This window comes from Scyliorhinus canicula, chromosome 6 (assembly GCF_902713615.1).
Source record: "Scyliorhinus canicula chromosome 6, sScyCan1.1, whole genome shotgun sequence".
NCBI lineage: Eukaryota > Metazoa > Chordata > Chondrichthyes > Carcharhiniformes > Scyliorhinidae > Scyliorhinus > Scyliorhinus canicula.
The window spans coordinates 35,627,518-35,652,116 of record NC_052151.1 but is presented as its reverse complement, the minus strand read 5'-3'; the positions used below and the strand labels follow the sequence as shown (position 1 = coordinate 35,652,116).

At 44.2% G+C, this 24,599-nt stretch overlaps 1 protein-coding gene across 1 annotated transcript in view; it reads right to left on the bottom strand.

Annotated features, from left to right (window-relative positions):
* rev3l (REV3 like, DNA directed polymerase zeta catalytic subunit) overlaps positions 1-24,599 on the bottom strand; it is a 244,539-nt gene that overhangs the window by 13,214 nt on the left and 206,726 nt on the right. Inside the window, exons 23-29 of the mRNA XM_038799147.1 lie at positions 23,436-23,680; positions 20,988-21,096; positions 19,428-19,634; positions 17,324-17,433; positions 11,674-11,788; positions 10,564-10,701; positions 7,969-8,159 (exon numbers count right to left, since the gene is read on the bottom strand). Of these exons, the coding sequence (XP_038655075.1) occupies positions 7,969-8,159; positions 10,564-10,701; positions 11,674-11,788; positions 17,324-17,433; positions 19,428-19,634; positions 20,988-21,096; positions 23,436-23,680 (1,115 nt within the window). The remainder of the gene's footprint in view (positions 1-7,968; positions 8,160-10,563; positions 10,702-11,673; positions 11,789-17,323; positions 17,434-19,427; positions 19,635-20,987; positions 21,097-23,435; positions 23,681-24,599) is intronic.

The window sequence follows — 24,599 nt, the reverse complement described above, 5'->3', positions numbered from 1 at the left end:
CCCCAAAAGGGTGAGCAGAGGTATTACAGCAGCTATTCTTCAGCAAGAGTAGAGCCAAAACAGGTTACTTTCAACGGAATCTGACCCATTTTTACTGTCAAGGTGGCGCTGGAACTTTCTGGCTTTCTTTGTGGCACTGAGCAATGTGCGGTAAGCAAAGAAAGCGTGTTCAAGACTGCAGACGGAACAATATTCTCCTCAGGTGCCAGCAAATCTGCCCTCCCTGCCTCATTAGCAGGGCTGCATCAGAATGCCTGCCTTTTGGTGTCTCAGCTCCCTCAGGAGGCAGCAGCAACCCCCACCACACGCTTCATCTAGAATGCTGTCCACAAATGGCCACAAGTCCATGATGCATTTTCACCTGTAAAAAGCAGCAGGGGTGACCCGCAGCCCACCCTTACTTGATCAGCAACAACAGTTTTCTATGAAGTAAACTCTCAAAGCATAAACTAGAGTTGGGACCGAGACAAAAGTTGTTCAGCCAGAGCCCATCCTGATGGTACATTAACCTACACGTCTGACAGTACATTAATTGTACTTGACAAATCCTCATCTTTATACTTTCATTCCCTTACCTGGACAAGTGTTTCAAATTCTCAGCGCAGTGAACAAATACATTTTTTTCTGGTAGCTGTATTAAGTGTAATTCATGTTCTCTGATCCTGGGTGAGGCATTTTGAAGCAATGTTCTAGGTTTGCTGGATCTACACCATTTTAAAAAAAATACACTGTGGTCTTCATCCCATAGCCAACTTTTTATTGATTTTCTATGTTGTGCGTCTGATTTTCCTGCAACCTTCTCCTGGTTTCCCCGTAACATAACCGCGCTGTGATCAAAATTAAGCACAAGTATTCAGCGCTTTCTGTCATTCGGAGGGAGCCACAGGTTGCCAGCACTGACAAAGACAAATCCTGTCCCAAACTCAAAAAGAGTGGCAGATGTAAGCCCAAGGGTGACAGGCCCATTAAAGTCACCTCATTAACAAATTTACTCAACTGTCAGGTGTGAGGTGGAAACACACCATTTGAAAATAACCCAATGGTAGCCCAATGTAGAAGGGACAGAATTTAGCCTCATCAACCATAGGCAATTAAAAAAAAAAAAATTGGATCTAGTAGAGCTTCCTCATCGTAATGAATATATTTGAAGAACATAAAAAAAAACGGACAATTGACATAGTTCTTTACGGGAGTGATATTAAATTAGACACAAGAGCTGACATTCCAAGCTGATAGGTGGCGAGAGCCATGCAACATATTAACTCTGTAATGTCTAAAAGGAAGGAATTAGAGAACAGTCATGAGGGAATCAGTCACATGCAGTGGAGACCTCACTGAATAGAGATGGTATTAATCCCACTAAAGTAGCTAGCAGAATTTTAATTTGATTATTAAATTCAATCGAAAGCTGCTCTCAATAATGCGCCTTGAAGCTATCAATTGCCTTAAAAACCAGTCTGGGAGCTTCGCTAGTGCCCTTTAAGGAAGGAAATGTGCTGTCCTTACCTGGTCTACATGTGATTCCACACCAACAGCAATGTGGTTGTCTCTTAACTGCCCTCTGCAATTGCCCAGCTCAATTGTGCCAAATTGCTTCAGTAAAGTCAAAAAGGAAACCAGACACTGCCTGCCATCGACTTAGGCACTGGAAATAATGGCACACCCAGCCCTGTAAAGTCCTCCTCATTAACGTTGGGGGCTTTCTGCCAAAATTGGGAGGCAACAGCCTGAAGTGGTAATATTTACTGAATCATATTTTACAGCCAATATGCCCGACTGCTCCATCACCATTCCTGGGTACGTCCTGTTCCACCGGACAGACCCAGCAGAGGTGGCATCACAGTGGTATACAGACAGGAGCCCTGCAAGTCCTCAACATCGACTCCGGACCCCATCAAGTCACATGGCATCAGGTCAAACATGGGTAACAAAATCTCTGGCTGATTACCACCGACGGCAAACAATGTTTAATTTAGGAAAATATCATTTTATGGACACTAATTATTTCAATCGGATAGGTTAGAGGAAGAGTAGTTATGCTTACAATTTATATATTAGGTTAGGTATTAGGCAGTTCTTCTTTGCCCACAGAAGAATGACATATTGGAATGGGCTTGTGTGGTGAATGCTGATTTACTGTTTACCTCCAAGAAAAAGCCACATCATTCCTGCCTGGGGCAGAGATTATCTCTTGCTAAAAGTACGCACCATATATCAGGGCCACTATGACAGTCTGGACTCGTTTTGTTTGGCTAAATGGGGTTGGGCAATGGTAACATATTCCAGGTCCCTCCTACCCACCCCCAGCCCAATCCAACTCCATAACAGGTCTGACTTTTAAAACCTCCTGGAAGATCACATGGCTCAGAGAAGGTGGAAATTGGGCAGCACCTTAGCACAGTGGCTAGTACTGTTGCTTCACAGCGCCAGGAGCCGGGGTTCGGGTCACTGACTGCAGAGTCTGCACGTTCTCCCCAGTCTGTGTGGGTTTTCTCCGGGTGCTCCAGTTTCCTCCCACAAGTCCCGAAAGACACGCTGTTAGGTGAATTGGACATTCTGAATTCTCCCTCTGTGTACCCGAACAGGCGCCGGAATGTGGTGACTAGGGGCTTTTCTCAGTAACTTTGTTGCAGTAATTAAAACATTTTTAAAAAAAATTTAGAGTATCCAATTCATTTTTTCCAATTAAGGGGCAATTCAGCGAGGCCAATCCACCTATCCTGCACATCTTTGGGTTGTGGGGCGAAACCCATACAAACACTGGAAGAATGTGCAAACTCCACATGGACAATGACCCAGAGCCGGGATCGAACCTGGGACCTCAGCACTGTGAGGCACCAGTGCTAACCACTGTGCCACCGTGCCGCACTTTAATTGCAGTGTTAATGTAAGCTTACTCGTGGCACTAATAAAGATCATTATTTTAACGTGATAAACAAGACAGCACACCTCGGTGGGACAGACTAGATGGATTTGCACTGGGAGGATTAAAAGGGTTGGGATTCTGGATGTGCAACATTATTCCAAGCTATCTTAATATTGTTTGAGCAGGATTGTCCTGTTCTGGCAGGGGGATGGGAATCAGAACAGTAAGCCAGCAAATGTAGAGGCTGGGGACGAGCATGATACCAGGGTCAGGCTGGCTATGAGGAAGGGCAGGTCGAACTCATGGGCCGGGAGGTCTGGAGTGCATCAGTATAACAGGTAAGACAGATGAACTTAGAGCCTTGAATAATTTTGGATGTGGTTGCTATAACGGAGACTTGGTTAAAAATGGGACAGGACTGGCAGCTAAATATTCCAGGATATAGGTGTTTAAGTGAGACAGGGAGGAAGGTAAAAGTAGTGGCAATACTAGTTAGAGAACAGATTACAGCTGTATTGAGGGAGAACATCTTGGAAGAATCAAGTAACGAGGCACTGTGGGTAGAGTTCCGAAACAGGAAGGGGGCAGTCACTCTGATGGGGGTGTACGACCGGCCTCTCAACAGCCAACAGGAAGTTGAAGAACAGATATGTAAGCAGATTCTGGATAGGTGTAGAAATAATAGGTTTGTTGTAGGGGAGACTTTAATTTCCCTCATATTAACTGAAAATCCGGATGGTGAGAAATATGTTAACTGTGTCCAGGGAGGATTTTTGGAAAAATGTGTGGATAGTCCAACGAGAATGGGGGCCTAGTAATAGGGAACGAGCCCAGCCAGATCTTCAAGGTTGCAGTGGGGGAACATGTAGCGAACAAGTGACCACAATTGAAATAAAAAATTAAAATCGCTTATTGTCACGAGTAGGCTTCAATGAAGTTACCGTGAAAAGCCCCTAGTCGCCACATTCCGGCGCCTGTCCGGGGAAGTTGGTACGGGAATCGAACCGTGCTGCTGGCCTGCTTGGTCTGCTTTAAAAGCCAGCGATTTAGCTGAGTGAGCTAAACCAGCCCCATTCCGTAAGCTTTCAGATACTCGGAAAAGGACGAGAGTTGGCTTAGGGTTAAGGTGCTAACTACAACCAGATTTGGAAGGATTTAGAGGCTGTTGTTTGAGAGGCTGTTTGAAGGTAAATCTACATTTGGCATGTGGGAGACTTTTAAGGAGCAGTTGATGGAAATGCAAACTGTGGGTGACCAGGGAAACGGTGAGTCTAGTCAAAAAGAAAAAGGATGCATATGAAATCTAGGCAACTAAAAACAGATAAAGCACTTGAAAACAGATAAAGCACTTGAAAACAGGAAAGTAGAAAAGAGCTCAAGCAGGGAGCTAGGAGGACAAAAAGGGGGTCACAAAATATCCTTGGCAGACACGATTAAGGAGAATCCAAAGGCATTTTATACATATGTTAGGAACAAGAGGGTAGCTGGAGAAAGTTCAAAGGAGGGAAATTATGCGTAGAACCAAAGGAAGATCTTTAATGGGTACTATGCATCGGTATTCACAAAGGAGAGGGACATGCTGATTGGTGGTGTCTCAAGTCATAATGGAATATGTCATTATTACGAGGGAGGAGGTGTTAGGTGTGTTAAAAAGCATTAATGTAGACAAATCCCCAGGGCCAGATGGCATCTATCCCAAATTACTGAGGGAGACAAGAGATTAAATCGCTGGGCCTCTAACAGAAATCTTTGTTTCCTCGTTGGCCACAGGCGAAGTCTCAGAGGATTGGAGGTTAGCCAATGTTTTCCGTTGTTTAAGGGTAGCCAGGATAACTCGGGTAATTATAGGCCAGTGAGCTTGACATTAGTGATAGTGAAATTGTTGGAAAAGATTCCAAGATAGGATCTATGCATATTGGGAAGTGAATGTTCGTAGTAGCGACAGACAGTATGGCTTTGTACGAGGGATGTCATGTCTCATTAACTTAATTGAGTTTCAGGAGGTGTCAAAAATGATTGGTGAGGGAAGGGCTGTGATGTTGTCTACATGGTCTTTAGTAAAGCATTTTACAAGGTCCCTCATGGCAGGCTGGTGCAAATGATTAAATCACACGGGCTCAGGGGTGAACTGGCTGGATGGATTCAGAACTGGCATGGCTATAGAGGACAGAGGGTAGCAGTGGAAGGTATTTTTCCAAATGGAGGTCTGTAGCTAGTGGTGTTGTTGTTTGTAATATATATAATACACACACACACAAAATGACTTGGAAGAAAACGTAGCGGGTCTGATTAGCAAGTCTGTGGATGATACTAAGATTGCAGGAGTTGCGGATAGCGATGAAGGTTGTCAGAGAATACAACAGGATATAGATCAGGGGTGGGCAAACTTTTCCGTGCAAGGGCCACATTCAGAAATTCACAATTTTAAAGGGCCGCATAGTATATTAATTAATAGTCCCGGTTGTAACCAATTAGCGTGCGGCATATACCTCAGCGCTTCCCCCGGCGGCATCCTGCCTGTAGCCCTCTTTTTCTCTACTTTTCAAAAATGGTGCTTCACCCGGTTATGATTCTGGGCGCCTCATATAGAACATAGAACAGTACAGCACAGAACAGGCCCTTCGGCCCTCGATGTTGTGCTGAGCAATGATCACCCTACTCAAGTCAACGTATCCACCTATACCAGTAACCCAACAGCTCCCCCATTAACCTTATTAAAAAAAAAATAATTATTAAAAATTTTTTTTTTTTTTGATGACTTGATCTTGGTGGGCCGCATAAAGACCTTTGGCGGGCCGCATGCGGCCCACGGGCCGTAGTTTGCCCACCCCTGATATAGATAGTCTGCAAAATTGGGCAGAGAAATTGCAGATGGAATTTAACCCGGACAAACGCGAGGTGAGCATTTTGGTAGATCCAATTCAGGTGGGAGCTATAAAATAAATGGCAGAACCATCAGGAACATAGATACACAGAGATCTTGGCGTGCAGGTCCACAGATCTTTAAAAGTGGCAGCACAGGTGGAAATGGTGGCAAAGCAAAAATATGGCATGCTTGCCATCAGAAGGGGCATTAAGTGTCAAAGTTTTCAAAATTATATAACAGTTATATAGAATGTTGGTTAGGGCACGTTTGGAATACTGTGGCCAATTCTGGTCACCACAGTTCCAGAAGGATGTGGAGGCTTTGAAGAGAGTACAGAAAGAGTTTACCAGAATATTGCCTGGTATGGAGGGTATTAGCTATGAGGAGAGATTGAATAAACTGGGATTGTTCTCCCAAGAAAGACGGAGGCTGAGGGGCGACCTGATAGAAGTTTATGAAATTATGAGATGGGGTGAACAGATGGAGGCTTTTTTCAGGGGTGGAAATGACAATTACAAGGGGGCGCAAGTTCAAGGTGAGGAGGGAAAGGTTCAGTGGAGATGTGCGGGGAAAGTTCTTTTTAAACAGAGGGTGGTGGTGGCCTGGAATGCACTGTCATGTGAGGTGGTTGAGGCAGATACGTTAGCGACTTTTAAGACTTATCTAGATAGACACATGAACAGACGGGGTATAGAGGGATACAGGCGGGTTGGTCACACGTGATCGGCGCAGGCTTGGAGGGCCAAAGGGCTTTTTCCTGTGCTGTATTGTTCTTTGTACAATATAACGTGCTTGCTGTTATTCATTGTGAGTGATTGGTCTAATCCGACCCCTATGCCGATTTATTCTTGTTAGGCTAAGAGCCCTGTAGTTGCTTGGGAACATCATAGCAGGAGTAGGCAATCCGGCCCTTTGAGCCTGTCCGCCATTTGGTAAGATCATGGTTGATCTGGTTATGGTCTCAACTCCACTTTCCTAACTGGACCCCCCCCCAATAATCTGACTCCCTTGTCTATCACAAATCTGTCTCACTCTGCCTTGAATAAGTTCAATGACCCATTCGCAAAAAAACTACCAAGCTAGTCCCATTCTCCATAGCCTTCTGAATTAATTTCCTTTCAAATATATATCCAGCTCACTTTTGAAACCTCCTATGGAATCCACCTCCACCACTCTCCCAGGCAGCGCATTCCAAATCCCAACAACTCCGAGCTCTCATGCTGACCGCCTTGAAATTGTGGCTCCCTAGTCACTGACATACCAACGAGTGGAAACAGAATATCCTTCTTTACCCTGTCAAAACTGTTCAGAACTTTGAACACCTCATCGAGGTCACCTCTTAATCTTCTCTGCTCCAAGGAGAACAAGCCCAATTTCTCCAATCATTCCCTGTATCTAATATCCCTCATTCCTGGTTTAATTCTAGTAAATCTCCTCTGCACACTCTCCAGGCTTTAACACAGTTCCTTAAATAAGGTGCCCAGAACTGAACACAATATTCCAAATGTGGTCTGACCAATGATTTGTAGAGGTGTAGCTTCACTTCCCTGCTTTTATACTCAATGCCTCTATTTATAAACCCAAGGATCCTATAAGCCTTCTGAACAACTGTTTCAATTACATCATTCAACCGGTGTCAAGTCCCGTTTTACTCTCACCAACACTGGTGAATCTGCCAATATATTCCTTATATGTAACCTATTTTCTTCAACAATTCTGTACACACTTTGTAGCCATGGGGATTTGTTGGTTGTCATAAGTTGGAGGAGGATGTTGAATACACGATAGAAACTGGACCACAAGTTAGCAATATCCTGGAGGATACGGCTATAAAATGTTAATTTAACGTTTCAACTTTTCTACCTTTATTCAATAGTGCTAATAAGTTTTCATTCACTCCCGAGCCGGTACTTAAATGAGTGTCTAATTTTATTACTAGTCTAATTAAACTTTTAATTAAAGTTTTTATCCAGATAAGATTTGCAAATGCTCCTGGAGATTTGCAAACACTCCTGGGAATGAGACACAGCTGTGAAATGCAATTTACCACAGTGCATTGGTTAGCACTGTGGAAGCTTTGTTCTAACCAGGGAGCTACTTTTTCCCCACCTTCCATAGGTTTATATCAGCCGAAATGCTGAATTCAATGTTATTATTCAAACCACTCAACTGAACCAACATACTTTCGTCCAATCATCCCTTCAGAAACCTACTTGGCTCCATCAGCACCACTCACCTGGTCAGTTCAAGAGCAGGGACACATGCCCCAGGCCGATATGAATTACTCCCACGGTACTCTTTGGCAAAGGTCAGATCCTGCATGCTGGCTTTCCCTTCCAGTACCTTTGTGCATTGTCTCTGAACATACTGCTTGATCTGACTGATGTCTCTTGTTTCAAACAACAGCTTTATTGAGCGCTCTAGAATCTGTAGAAAAATTCACAAATGAAACAGCAGCAGACATTCCTGTGATACCCAAAGCAAGACTGCATTTGGCTCAAAACTAACTATCATAATCCCATTAAAATAACACCACATTAATAGATTCATGACACCTCTGGATAAGTTTGGAACATACCTTCCACTTGGGGGGAAATTAGCTCAAGTGGTAGAGGACTTATTCTGCATGAAAGGGATAGACGCCCACATTTGGGTTCAATTCCAGTCTTGGGTGACTGTGGAGTTTGCACGTTCTCCCCGTGTCTGCATGGGTTTCTTCCAGGTGCTCCGGTTTCCTCCCACAATCCAAAGATGTGCAGATTAGGTGGATTGGCCATGCTAAATTGCCCCTGGTGTCCCAAGATGTACAGGTTAGGTGGGGTTATGGGGGAGTGGGCCGGTGCAGACTCGATCTGGTGAATGGCCTCCTTCTGCACTTTTGGGATTCCCGGAAAGCCTTTCATATGCATAGGTCTCATTTCTCGGATTCCAAATATCTTCAAAGAGACTTCAGACAAAGAATAGAAGTTGCTTCATTCAGCGATAGAACCAGGTCAGCCAAGAATTATGCATCCCACCTGCTTCACAGTAGTGCACCGTCTCTATTAAAATCCATTGATGTCTGTCGCTTGCTTAAGACGTTATGGAGCAGTTGACGTTCGGTCATGCAGTATTTACCCTGTGCTAAAGCAGCCAAATTAATTTCAAATTACAATGTCAGCTGATTTGGGTCGAACTCTGTATTCGATCAGAAGGCTAGACAAGATTTACAGAACCTCGGTTGGTATTTGATTATTTTCAGGCAAGATATTCGGTTGAGATCCCATTTTATCAGCGTTGCTGACAGTAAAATGTCAACAATCTGGATTATGAATATTGCTGAAGAAAAGAAACATGCTGTTGATGCTTTTCATCTTGGACTCATTAGGGCAGTTGTAAGAATGCCAAATTTCAAAATGAGCAACAATTTATACTCCATGAGAAACGAGACACTTATTGGTTGGCAAGCCAGCTGATTGATCAAGAAGTTGCCTTGGAAAATGGGCCAGGGAACCACCGTTCCCCACACAAATTTGAGATCCTGACTGATTATCTTACATGGGTCAACCTACATTATCTGCCTCTTGGAACTGACTGCAGGCGGTCGTAAAAGAGTAGATAGTTTTCCCAATGTTCAGGAAAACAGTCAACCCATAAACTCCAGAAACAAGTTAACTGGTGGTTTCTCATTTGCTTTATCTGAGAGTAGGCAGTGTTTAAATTGGCTGACAACATTCTCCTATTATATGCAGATCTATTTCTGGATGATAGCTGATCTGAGAAATGTGTTCCTCCTGAAGACCAGTTTTGTATTTTGGAGTCATCAAATCAGATTTGCAAGCTCTGCTTCCACTTGTGTGGGGTATGATATAGAAACCTTCATGCCAAACTCAAGTAAAACCAGTTTAAGATAATTGCAAGATTATTTTAACACCAAAACATCGAGCTTTGGAGACAAAATAATGTTTGTGAACTTGGAAACTATTTTCTTAAATTGTGTGATCAATATGGGGAAACTGTACAGTGACTGGAGGGAATGAGGGGAATTACAAAAGTAGTGAGGTTATTAATACTCACTACTTATTGGTCTCCTTCTTTAAGGAAGGATGTAAATGCATTAGAAGCAATTCAGCGAAGGTTTACGACTAATACAAGCCTTCTGAAGACAGGTTGGAGATCTTAGGTTTGTGCCCGCTAGAGTAAAGAAGAGTAAGGGGCAACTTGATCAAAACTTGAGATCCTGATCAGTTTTTAAAAAAATTTAGAATACCCAATTATTTTTTTTTCCAATTAAGGGGCAATTTAGCGTGGCCAATCCACCTACCCTGCACAACTTTGGGTTGTGGGGGTGAAACCCACGCAGACATGGGGAGAATGTGCAAACTCCACACGGACAGTGACCCAGGGCCGGGATTCAAACCCAGGTCCTCAGCGCCTCAGTCCCAGTGCTAACCACTGCGCCACCGTGCTGCCCTTAGATCCTGAGGGGTATTGAGGGTGGATGTGGAAAGATGTTTCCTCTTGTTGGAGAATATAGAATTAGGGATCACTTATTCAAAAATAAGGGGTTGCTCATTTAGGACAGGGATGAGGAGAGGGTTGAGAATCAAGAGGGTTCTAAAAGGCAGTAGAAGTGGAATTTTTGAATATTTTTATGGAAGGACTAGAAAGATTCTTGGTTAACAAGGGGTGAAAGGTTATGAGGAGTAGACAGGAATGTGGGGTTGAAGTTACAATCAGATCAGCTATGGTCTTATTGAATGGTGGAGTAGGCTTGAGGAGCCGAATAGCCTAATCCTGCTCCGAACTTGTAAGTTTGCATCAATAAGAAAGACACATAAATAAGTCATACCTTGGAAACAGCAGGACAGGAATCTCGCCGCACAGTTTCAATTCCCTTGGCATCAAAAACAGGATCTTTCTGGTCTAAACTCTCATACATATAACCAACGTACCGCTTCTTCGATTGCAAAACACATGGTAAGTAAACCTATTAGAACAAAACAAAACATCCATCACACAACACTTCAGAGTTTGAGATTTTTGGTTATGCAATAGAACATCACAAAGAAAGTAAAATATGATTCATTTGAGGCTGATGAAATTGCTTCAAAGTATTTTCATGAAACATTGAGGATGTGAAGAACTCTTCTTGATTTTCATCATATTGGGATGATGTGCACGAGTAAAATAAGCCACAACTCATTTTACACCATTATGTTGTACGTTAAGTAATGTTTTGCCAAACACCTTACCAAGAACAGAATGTCCCTTTTAATTCAGGATAAACAGTTAAATTATTAATAATTTCCAAATGCAGCATCTTATGACACTTTGGTCAAGGATGTTGAAAATGTATAACTTTCCTACAAAATCTCAGAAACTTCCCACAACTCCTGATTTTATTCACCACTTCTCAGGCAGACTCACAAACAGCCAGTGCACACCTTCCAAAGTAACCGGAACTTGAAAAGTGCCTAGTAAATTATAACGTGGAGATGCCGGCGTTGGACTAGGGTGAGCACAGTAAGAGGTCTTACAACACCAGGTTAAAGTCCAACGCTGTTGGACCAAACCTGTTGGACTTTAACCTGGTGTTGTAAGACTTCTTACTGTAGAAAGTTATAGGTATTACTTGATCTGGGCTGGTTTAGCACAGTGGGCTAAATAGTTGGCTTGTAAAGCAGACCAAGGCCAGCAGCGCAGGTTCAATTCCCATACCAGCCTCCCGAACAGGCGCCGGAATGTGGCGACTAGGGGCTTTTCACAGTAACGTAATTTGAAGCCTACTTCATTTCATTTTCATCTTCAATATGTTAATTTCTCTTCAAAATCAGATGATCAAGATCAGGCGACATGGTTGGCAAGATCTTTACAAACCTGCTCATCAGGAAATGCAGACCAATGTAGCTGCTACATTTGTGCTCTACTTTCTCTCCATTATTGAAAGGAGACACCTCACCTTCTCAAATTTTAGTTTCACAGGCTTTGGATTTTTGGCAGTCACAGCATCGGCAATCTCCTGTCCAATCTTGAAGGCCTGTTCCTTGGTGGCTCCTTTCAACAGCACAAACATGCTGCACAAGAACAAAATAAACTCAGAAACCAAAACAAATAGTAACAACATTTTATTTACATTTCCAACAGCATCAAAATTATATACCTCTTCTGAGCCATAGGAGATTTTGGGGTAGATGACCCAGCGCTGAGTGAGGTTTAAAGGAACATCTTAAAAGAATGAGGGTGTAAAGAGGTGGAGAGAATTAGCGAGTGTGTATTTCAGAAGTTAGGGCCTAGGCAGCTGAAGGGATGGTTATCAATGGCAGATGGGTTAAAATCAGGGATGCTCAAGAGACCAGAGTTAGAGGGCTGCAGTTATCTCGGTTGTGGGAGCACAAGGAAATTTGAAATGGTCCTAACTGTCCTTGAACTGAATGGCTTGCCAGGCCATTTCAGCAGGCAATTAAGAGGAAACTACAGGTCAGTTAGCTTAACATCTAGCACAGTAGTGGAGTGGTTAGCACTGTTGCCTCACGATGCTGACCCGGGTTTGTTCCCGGTCACGAATCACTGTCCGTGTGGAGTTTGTACGTTCGCCCCGTGTCTGCATGGGTCTCACCCCCACAACCCAGGGTAGGTTAATTGGCCACGCTAAATTGCCCCTTAATTGGAAAAAAAATTTGATACTCTCAATTTATTTTATAAAAAAAAGCTTTACATCTATCATAGGGAAAACTTTAAAAGCCATGTATCACAGGGCACTTAAATAAATTCAAGGTCATCAGGCAGAGTCAACATGGTTTTGTAAAATGAAACCGAGATGTGAGGAGTGCCACAGGGATCAACGCTGGGGCCTCAGTTTTTGACTATATATATATATAAAATGTCTTGCATGAAGGGATCAAAGGTACGGGTGCTAAATCTGTTGGTGACACAAAGATAGGTAGGAAAGTAAGTTGTGAAGAGGACACAAGACGGCTATAAAATAATAGGTTAGGCATGTGAATAGGCAAGTGAATATATTGTGGAAAAATGTCAGGTTCATCATTTTGGTAGGATGAATAAAAAAGGAGCATATTATCTAAATGGTGAGAGATTATAGGGCTGTAAGATAGAGGGATCTGGCATGAATCGCAAGAGGTTAGTATGCAAGTACAGCAATTAGCAAAGCTGGGGTGCCACAGTACCACAGTTATTTGTACTGTTGCTTCACAGCGCCAGGGTCCCAGGTTCGATTCCCGGCTTGGGTCACTGTCTGTGTGGCGTCTGCATGTTCTCTCAGTGTCTGTGTGGGTTTCCTCTGGGTGTTCCAGTTTCCTCCCCCATGTTGGTGCGCTTGTTAGGTGAATTAGACATTCTAAATTCTTCCTCTGTGCACCTGAACAGGGGCCGTAGTGTGGCGACTAGCGGATTTTCACAGTAACTTCATTGCACTGTTAATATAAGCCTACTTGTGATACTAAGATTATTATTATTAATAGAATGTTACTGTTTATTGTGAGGGGAATGGAATAAAAGAGTAGGGAGGCTATGCTTCAGATGTGGCCTCACCAATGTCCTGCATAACTGGAGTGCAGTGTACAGTATTGGACTTCTTATTTAAGGAAAGATGTAAATGTATTGGAAGCAATTCTGAGAAGTATTACTAAATTGGTGGGCACTAAGGTGGGCACCACAGTAGTATGGTGGTTAGCATCAATGCTTCACAGCTCCAGGGTCCCAGGTTCGATTCCTGGCTGGGTCACTGTCTGTGCAGAGTCTGCACGTCCTCCCAGTGTGTGCGTGGGTTTCCTCCGGGTGCTCCGGTTTCCTCCCACAGTCCAAAGATGTGCGGGTTAGGTGGATTGGCCAGGCTAAATTGCCCTTAGTGTCCTAAAAAATAATGTTAATGGGGGTTGTTGGGTTACTGGTATAGGGTGGATACGTGGGCTTGAGTAGGGTGATCATTGCTCGGCACAACATTGAGGGCCGAAGGGCCTGTTCTGTGCTGTGCTGTTCTAATTCTAATTCTAAATTAATACCTGGAATGGGTGGGTTGTTTTATGAGCAAAGGCTGGAGTTTAGGAGAGTAAGAGATCACTTGATTGAAACATACAAGATCCTGAGGAGTTTCAACAGGGTGGATGTGGAGAAGATGTTTCCTCTTGTGGGAGAATCTAGAACTAGGGGCCGCTGTTTAAAAATAAGGGATTGCTCATTTAAGACGGACGAGGAGAAACATTTTCTCAGCTAGTTGAGACTTTGGAATTATCTTCCTCAAAAGATGGTTGAGGCAGAGTCTTTAAATATCTTTAATTCAGAAGTAGCTAGATTCTTTATAAGTGAGGGGGTGTAAGGTTATCGGGGGTAAGTGGGAACGTGAAGTTGAAATTAAAATCAGATCAGCCATTATCTTACAAAATGGCGGAGCAGGCTTGAGGGGCCAAGTGGCCTACTCCTGCTCCTAATTCGCACGAGTCAACCATATTAATGTGTGTCTTGAGTCACAATAGGCCAGGCTGGGTAAAAATGGCCGATTTCCTTCCCTAAAAAGGACATTAGTGAACCACGACAATTAATGACCCTCAGTCACCATTACTGAGCTTTTAATTCCAGATTTTATGAATTGAATTTAACTTTTACCAGCAGCCATGGCTTGAATCCCTGTCACCAGAGCATTAGCCTGGGCCTCCAGATTAAGAGTTAGTAATTACCACAATGACCCAAAGGAGGGACAAGGGCATATAAAAATTTGAAAATAGGCTGACAGTTGTAAGATTAATTTAAAATTGGATGCAAGGACCAAAAGTAAAATTTCTAAAATTTGCCGAAGACACAAAATGAGATGGGAATGTAAACTGTGAGTAGTATACTAAGAGGGTTGAAGAGGATTTAGACAGGGCTGAATGACTGGGTAAGAGTGTGGTAGATAGTGACGTTTATCTGCTTTGGTAAGATAAACAGAAATGCAGAGCGTTTCTTAAATAGTGAGAGATTGGGAAATGTTGATGTCCAAAGGGACCTGGGTGTCCTTGTTCATATGTCATTGTGGGCTTTATAGGAGAAAGAAGGTCTTGCTGCAGTTGTGTTGAGCCTTGTTGAGGCCACACCCAGAGTATTGTGTACAGTTTTGGTCACATTACTTAAGAATTATACTGTTCACAGACTGAACGCAACAAATATTCACCAGATTGAATCCTGTGATGGCGAGATTGCCCATGAGATGAGATTGAGGAAACACGGTCTCTATTACCCACGCAAACACGGGGAGGACGTGCAGACTCCACACAGACAGTGACCCAGCCGGGAATCGAACCTGGGACCCTGGAGCTGTGAAGAATTGATGCTAACCACCATGCTACCGTGAGGCCCCTATTCTTTAGAGATTAGAGGAATGAGAGGCGATCTCACTGAAGTGATCAAAATTCTCACAGGGCTCGACAGGGTGGGTGCAGGAAGGATGTTTCCCCTGGTTTGGGGGAACAGGGTGTCTAGAACGAGGGGATACAAGTCTCAAAACCAGAGGTAGGCCATTCAGGACTGATATGTGGAGGAACTTTTTCAGTCAACAGGTGGTGAATCTTTGGAATTCTCCATCCTGAGAAACTCGGTCATTAAGTATGTTCAAAGCCGAGGTCGATAGATTTTTATATACCAGTAACATCATGGGACATGGGGATAGTGCGAGTAGATGGTTTTGAGATAAAAGATCAGCCAAGATCCAGTTAAATGGATCCAGCTTGAGGGGCTGAATGGCTCATATGTTCCGATGAGGTGTGGTTTAACCAGGAGCCCATGTAGGTCAGTGAGCTCAAGCTTATGGAAGGGGGAGTGCAGGAGGTTAGTTAGTGTTGGAATAGCCAAGTCTAGAGGTAGCACAGGCATGGATGAGAGCTTCAGCAGCAGACAGGTTGAAGCAGAAGTGGAATCAGATGACCTACAGATGTGGAAATTGCCTTAGTCACGGTCTGGGTATACGGTCAGAATACATTTGTTGTGACAGATTTTTCACAGGCACATTCACGTACTTAGGAAATTTGGTTGATTCATGCATTGGTATGCAAATATCCTTCACAGCCACTGAGGCAAGATGTTCCAAGATCAATATTTCCAAAGCAGTTCACTATCCAGTTTTCTATGCTTTCCAAACATTCTGTCCAAGGTCAGCCAATTAGACCCATGTGGGTTACTCAATTCGGAATGGTCAGTCAAAACCTGGGCTCCCTATTTGCAGGGACTTACTGCAAGCCTAGTAATCAGGCTTTCATATGAAAATCAGTTTGTTGCCCCAGGCTTGCTGGGTAATGGATAGCCTTCTTCGAGGCAAAGTCCAAAGTGGTGGGGATGAGGATGGAGCCATGCCCGATAGTGGCGGTCTTCGGGGTTTCAGACCAGCCAGATCTATTCTTGGGGAGGAGGGCGGACGCCCTTGCCTTTGCCTCCCTGATTGCCCGCCATAGAATCCTGTTCGGCTGGCAGTCAGCAGCACCGCCCAGAGCTGCAGACTGGCTGTCCGACCTCTCGGAATCTCTCCAAATGGAAAAAAATCTAATTCGCCATCCGAGGGTCAGACAACGGCTTCCACAGAACGTGGGAGCCACTCACGCAATTGTTCCGGGACCGGTTTGTTGCCAATGAACAAGCGGAAGAATAGCCAGGGGTAAGTAGCCAAAGCATGAGGGGGAGAGATAGACCGGGAAATGGGGGCTGGGTGGGGGGTGGAAAGAGTGAAGGACAGCTAAACCTAAGAGGAAAGAAAGGCGAACCACAGGAGGGGGGAGGGGGGGAGAGAGGAGGAGTGAAGAGGGAAGGGACAGGGAACAAGAGAGGAAAACCAGGGAGGTGGGGGGGGGGGAGGCAGAGCAATGACAGCCGGAAGAAGGGCACGGGATACAATAACGAACTTGGCATTTCCAGGAGCAGGGAACGAGGAGAACAAAGACGAAAGACAGGAGGAACGGCAGAAGTGGAAGTGAGCGCGAGACCCGTCCGGGAGTAGCAAGCAACAACACCAACACCAAACCTATTTGAGTATTGCCCACTGTAATTATTTCTCCGGCACCCGAATGTATATTTACCTCCCCAGTCTCCAAACCCCCCCCACCCCGCCTCCCCCCCCACAAACAGTCGCCTACTTATGTGTTGTAAATAATTTTGCCAGTTGTACAGAGTTGCTGCTGTTGAGCTGGTGCACAATACTCTACCAGTTATTCTATTTTTTTTATTGTATTTTTTTATTATTTATTATTTTCTTTGGTATGTTTGGGTGTGCCCTTCTCTTCTATATATGTATGTGTATATAATATATATATAAATATATATGTTTCTTATCCTGTGTACATAACGGTAATATACTTTGTTCAAAAACTCAATAAAAAACATTTATTTTTTAAAAATCAGTTTGAATGAAAGTTGATAGGGTGAAATGGATAAAACATCACCCCCTCTTTCAGAAGTTAATCAGCAATCATTTCTAATATTCCCAGGAGAGATTACCAACATTTATAGTTTGCTTCTGACCTTTGCCAACTACATGGAAATCTTGTATTGGCTACATTAACGATCAAATAGCTATTTAGTACTTGATTATAGTATGATTAACTTCTATGATAATCTATGATAACTGTTGATACCTATCAGTGTCTCCATACACAACACGGGCTCCCCACTTCTTTGTCTCATTGACCAACTTTATTGCACGCTCAAGGGTCTCTCTTGCTTTGAGAACAATGCTGTCACCAATCTATATTCAAAGAAAATTCAAAAATTATTCTTCAGTACAAATCAGATATATTTTACAACCCAATCTGACACACTTTTTACTCGATACAGAAAAATTCTTTCATGTGTTTTAACAAAAGTAGAAAACATTAAATTTATCCATTGATTTCAAACATTTCAGAGTATCACAGAATTGTTATGGTGAAGGAGGAGGCCATTTGGCCCATCCCATCTGCACCAGCTCTCCAAATCAGCATTATGACTTAGTGCCATTCCTCCTGCACAACAGTGCCAGTGGTTAGCAGTGCGTTCCAGGCTTGAAACACTTGTTGCGTGAAAAAGTTTTATCTGCCATCACATTTACTTCTTTTGCAAATCATTTTAAATCTGAGCCATAGAATCCACAGATCTTCTCTTTCTGGATCGTTTTCCCAGGCTGGGACTCGCCAAGGAGAGCAGTCCCACCCTCTCCAAACTGATAGCACAACGCTAAATTGCTGGCTTTGAAAGCAGACCAAGCAGGCCAGCAGCACGGTTCGATTCCCGTAACAGCCTCCCTGAACAGGCGCCGGAATGTGGCGACTAGGGGTTTTTCACAGTAACTTCATTTGAAGCCTACTCATGACAATAAGCGATTTTCATTTTTCATTTCATCCATTGAACCATTCTTTTCAACCTCTTCTGCTCTCTCTCCAATGTATTTACGACATTCCTATAGTGTGGAGCCCAGAACTGTACAAAATATTCCAGCTCAGGTCTAACTAGTGTCTTATACAAGTTCAGCATAACTCCTTTTCTCTTATACTCTATGTCCCTATTAATACAGACCAAAATACTCATATGCTTTATTAACTGCTCTCCATTGGCCCTGCCACCTTCAATGATCTATGCACAGATACAGCTCGTCTTTCTGCTCCTGCATGCCCTTAAGAATTGTACCCCTTAAATTATATTGTCGCTCTATGCTCTTCCTCCCATAATGCATTACTTCTCTCCATTGAACTTCATCTGCCATCTATCTGCCCATCCCACAAACTTGTCTATGTCCTTTTGAAGTTCCTCGCTGTCCTCCCCAGTCTACAATACTTCCCAAGTTTTGCATCATCCGCGAACTTTGAAATTGCCCACGTACACCAAGATCTAGATCATTAATGTATACCAGAGTTTAGGAAATTAAAATTTAGCCATACTGAAGTGGATTAACATTTCTTTGTACTAAGGTAAATTGAGATTCAGATCCTTGGCCTTTGAATGGGACCAGTGGTGAGAGATCCATAGGTTCATTAGAATGACAGGGGTGGGAAACTTGAAATGCAGGAGTCATTTCTACTGGAGCAGAGAAAGCCCAGCTTACATTTAATGGAAGTGGGAATTTATGAAGAAGGTTTTTGAAATGTTGATGAGGCGAATCAGAACTGCTTTCTCCGATTTGCAATTTCAGTGACCAGTGCCATAAATTCAAAACGTTTATTTAAGAGAAATTAGGATGCCCAAGTCTCACCTGGCCCAACTAATCCATTGTACATATTCATCATTACCTCTTTGACTACTGTGTTCTAGTTATTATCCTCAAAATATTGTTTGATTGGAATCGTGTAATTGCATCACATGGCTTCTCCAGCCACATGCTTCCATTCCATGTACACTCCCATTCCTGGTTTTCTTCTCCAAATGTATCAGCTGATACATGTGCTTGTCTCCATGAAGTCACATCTGTCCCGTCTGCCCAGTCCACTAACGTGTCCTCCCAAAACTTATTTATTGCTTTATCATTTCAGCAACAATAATTACCTACAATAAACAACCATTTCTCTATATTTGCATACAAGTTACAGCATAGAAACAGGCCCAAACAAAGCTTAAAGTCACTCACCATGTGTGCATACTTATACATGTGCAATAGATTTAATTTTTAAAAGACAGCCCACATTTGATTAAATTGAAGGCTTTTAATTCATTAATTATTGAGAAAATATCACTTTGGAAAAATGTGTATTTGACATGTCTTTCAAGTACCTCAACACATGGCATTCTTCCAGAAAAGCTAGCAGCAGTGTAGCCATAAGTGAAGTTGGCGATAAGCTTTAGACCTAGCTGCCGAGCATGAAGCAATTTTGTTAGTGCTTTGTCCTTCTTGTGGGCTTTCATACTCTGTTTCACCATAATTCTGGTCTTCAGTATCTCTTCAAGCATGCTTGGTAACACACCTTTGCGCACAGCTGGCTACAAAAGCAATAACAAACAAGTTGTGGAAAAAGTTGCATCTTAAAAAAACATTTATCAAAGTGTAGGCCAATCTCTATTTTACAGTTTTATTTCATTTGAATCAGCCCAGAGATAAGTGAACTTGATGCAGAGATGTACAGCAGACATAGGCCAATAGGTTATACCAGTGCTATTGCACCTCCTACCTCTCTTCATTTAACCTGTACATCTTTCTGTTCCTTTCCACATGTTCTTACCGCGCTACATCTTAAAATTCAATTTGTCTATTCATGTGGTTGTGAATTCCACATTCTAACCACTCTAACATTCTAACCATTCTAACGACTGGCGGCATAGTAGCACTGTGGTTAGCACTGTTGCTTCACAGTGCCAAGGTCGCAGGTTCGAATCCCGTCTTGGGTCACTCTCTGTATGGAGTCTGCACGTTCTCCCTGTGTCTGCGTGGGTTTCATCCGGTTTCCCCCCACAAGTCCCGAACGACGTGCTTGTTTGGGGAATTGAACAAAGAACAAAGATGGGACATTCTGAATTCACCTTCAGTGTACCCGAACAGGTGCCGAAGAGTGGCGACTAGGGGATTTTCACAGTAACTTTATTGCAGTAAGCCTACTTGTGACAATAAAGATTATTAATTGATTATAATTAATCTTGTGTACATAAAGTTTCTTATTTGGTTTTAAGACTCCTCGCAAGTGGCAACACCTCTTCTACCCTACCAAACCCTTTCTGGATGTTAAAAGGCTTTGATCAAATCACTCCTCAATTGTAACTTCTCACGCAAGAGTCCCAGCCTATTCAGTCTTTACCAGACTAAGGAAAGCTATTTCCATTGCCGGCAGAGATACCACTGATTTTTTTAATGCCCGTCCTTGGTACATTGCAAGGCTACGCCAGAGATGACTCACACCTCAACAGGATTCCTTGGGAAAACATGCAAGAGATCTCAGCCTATTTCTTCATTGATGTTTGGGAAGAGGTAAAATGAACTCTTTACATTCAAACCCTAATGTTCAACCTCCAACATCACCGTAAAGGCTTTTGGAGTAGAAGTCTTCAAAATAAAATTGAGGAACAACAATATACAAACAAGATGAGAATTGTGTTTGGTCACTTTTTCTGACACTGGGCCGCCAATAAAATTTTCTGCTCAACTTAGTCCCACTATTTAATGTGAACCAGACAGGTGATTTGCGCTTAGTTCACTGCATATTATCTACAGCACCCTACAACCTCGTACTCCAAACTATAATAATCCTAATAATAGAGAAGCTTCAATATTCTTGGAATGATTTTAAAACATCCGTGTACGAGTTTTACCGTCAATACTATAGAGTTGACTTTAATTCGTACCTTAACAAAGGCCACTCCATTTGGTGATATCGTGATATCATTCCAAAGCCGATGAAGTAATTCTGGAGGCACTTTCTGGGAAATGCAGCCAAACTTAAACTCTTCCTCTCTGATAAAAAGAACGAAGGACAATGTTTTGTTTTGTTTGTCCAGGTAAATACCACATTAAATAACGTTTGACTCTCCCCATCTCTTGTGCTATCAATATAGTACGAGACTTTCCCTAGCAGACTGTCTTCTGGATGCTGGCCAGAATGACAAAGTAATTGCATCTTCACAACTGCCTACTTCCTTATTTTACAAGGAGGCATCAAATGTGAGTTTTGAGTGCAGACTGTGATCAGCACTGAAACACAGCAGGATGCTGGTGAGCGGCAACACTAACCCATGTTGTTTTCCTCCTGGTTAGGAGCAATTGACACTGCAGAGTGGTTAGAGACTGATGTCACCTTTGAGACAACTTCCAAATTCTTATAAAATCAAAACATATTTCAGGCCGGAACTCAACCCAAAAAAAAACTGTTAAAAGACAGTATTTTGCAATCAATTGATTACTTTGAAAGTACAGGATGAATTGTACCTTTGCGGTAATGATGAAAATGAGACACATGGGCAAGAATTATGCTGTACAGTTCCAATAGTTTAAGCTCATATTTGAAAAGGCACTACTGCCACTTTTAGCTGGACAACTGACCATGGTCACATGTTTAAAACCCCTCAAATAGACAATTTCATATGGGGGGGCGATTCTCCGATATGGAGGCCCCATGTTCGCGCCGTCGTGAATGCTGTCGCGTTTCATGGAAGCGCGAACAGGGCCATGGCACGACCTATTGTGGGGGCCAGCACGGCGCTGGAGAGGTTCACGTCGCTCCAGCCTCCTTACCCGCCCCGTGCATGCGCAGTTGGGCCGTGCCATCCTACGCATGTGCGGGGAACTTCTTACGCTCGCCGGCCCCGATCCAACATGGGGTCAGTGTTCAGGGGCCATCCGTGCCGGTAAGTAGTCCGCGGGGGGGGGGGGGGGGGGGGGGGGGGGGGGGGGGGGGGGTAAGGGGCCAGACCCCCCCCGCCCCAGAGCATTCCCGCAGTGTTACCGCCGGCAGAAACCAGGGGTGAACGGCATCGGCGGGACTCTGTCATGTCAGAGCTGCCGCTCGGCCCATACGGGCCGGAGAATCAGCGGCTCCGCTAATTCCAGCGGCCCGCAGCTAGCGCCGCGCCAAACACGCCGGCACATATGGTGCAGATTCTCCGCAGCTCGGAGAATCGCCCCCAGTGTGTTTTCAGTTATATAGCAAATCATCACTTTTTTCTACAAGGTGACCTGGGCTGGGATTCTCCCCTACCCGGCAGGGCGGGGAGTCCTGGCGGGATGGAGTGGCGTGAAGCACTCCGGCGTCGGGCCGGAATTCTCCGCACCTTTAGGGGCCAAGCCCTAACCTCGAGGGGCCCGGCCCACGCCGGAGTGGTTGGAGCCCCGCCGGCCGGCGGGAACGGCCTTTGGTGCCACGCCAGCCGGGGCCGAAGGACTTCGCCGGCCGGCGGAAGTCCGCGCATGCGCCGGAGCGTCAGCAGATGCGGACGTCATCCTCGCGCATGCGCGGGGAGGGGGTCACTTCCGCGTCCGCTATCGTGAAGATTATGGCGAACGCGGGAGGAAAAAGAGTGCCCCACGGCACAGGCCCGCCCGCCCTTTGGTGGGCCCCGATCGCGGGCCAGGCCACCATGGGGGCACCCCCCGGGGCCAGATCCCCCCCCCCCACCACCACCTGGTCCCGGCGGCAAGGTAGATGGTTTGATTCCCGCCAGCTGGACTGGTATGACAGCGGCGGAACTTCGGCCCATCGTAGGCCGGAGAATCGCCGGGGGGGGGGGGGGGGGGGGGGGGGGGGGGGCGCGGCGACAGGTGCGGCACGATTCCCGCCCTCGCCAAATCTCTGGTGCCTGAGATTTTGGGGGCGGGATTCACACCGGCCCCCGCCGAATCTCCGACCCCCTGCCCCTGACCTTTGTTGCACTATTACATTGGTTTTATCACCTGTTAAGTTGTCATCAGCAGAAAATAAACATTGCTACCGTATCGTTGCATGCAATTTTACAGAATGTTATTTATTATTTAATAGAATGTGAGGAGCAGCTAGCTGCACTAGAATCAGTTACTGCCCAAAATGGAATAAAATTTAAGCTGCTCAAAAGGCTACCCAATTTTTAACGGCATTTTATTTTTTTGAACATTTCAATTCAATTGCCATTAAGGCTAATCAGTAGATACCGGCTTCCTCCGGTCCCAAGTGGGATAGTGGGCAGCAAGACTCCGCCACCATCCCTAGTCCATCACAATCTCTTTTGCTCCAATCCAGGTGGCGCCCCAATCATGGGAGGCCCTCCTGCTATGTCAGTGATCATCACAACTCGAATTACAATTAGAAAAGAAAGATGTCTTACTTTCCAAGGTAGTCTATATTGCCCAGGCACGTGGAGTAGCAATAGTTGTAAGCGATGACGATGGAAGGGTACAGGGACTGAAAATCCAGAACCAGGACCGAATTGCTATAGAAGCGAGACTCTGGCTCCATCACGAGGGGAATACACTGAGGAGCTCTCATTTGGGATCGTTGTTGGACACTGGGAGTTACAGCAATGTAGTTCATTGGTTTCGCAACACGCAACATCATAGACTCCACACGATACTGGAAAAACAGCAAAGCGTTACAAAGAATGTTTGTTGGGCAAATATAACGTGTTCTGTGCATTTTCATTCTTTATTGCATCGCCCATTTTTTTTCATCCTGCAAGTGTTGACTAACCTGACCTGGCCTCATTTCTGTCTGGTGATATTCTTTATAACAAGCTGGGCCATGTGTGCTGGCAGATGATTCAACCACAGGAGAGGGGTAGGAATGTTAGATCACAAGCTCAATTATGTCTTTGTTAATGTCTACATACATGCCCTTTCCACAAGGAGCCATTAGGCAGCTTTTGGGGTAACCCTGAGGATTTTATCCTGCTCTTAAGTATTCAGGGGCCAACAGCTGATCTCACTGTCCCCAAAGGGAAGGTCAAATAACTATAGACTGGAACATTGCTCAATCCAGCAACAGTACCAGTTTTGGAAGCAAGTTTACACAGCAAGCCATTAGTGGGGCCCTCTATTTGTTTAACTATTATTTTATCGTGGAGAGTTCTGTACTCGAGAGGTGAGGCAAGAATTTAAAAGATAATCTTCCAAGGCAGATAATGTGGACACGGCAGAATAAAGTTATCCCCCCCCCCCCCCGACCCAACAATGTGGTTCAGTTTGCTCAACTAATGAAAGGGGGCGGTGGATCAATGCAACATTTTTTCCCAGAGTAAATGTTTACCGTGAACTCACATCCACTAAAACGTAGTTTGACACATCCACTAAAACGGAGTTTGACATTGTCACAATTAATTTCTCATATGGCCTGTAAATTCAATGAACAGAGGGATGGTTTTAACCCAGCAGTCAGCGTAGCTAATCATGGCTCCCTTTATAAATGCTACTGGCCAGATGCCACTGTCAGAATATTAGGTAGGACCAGGGAATTTTTTTTCTCTTGTTTTATAAATTTAGAGTACCCAATTCTT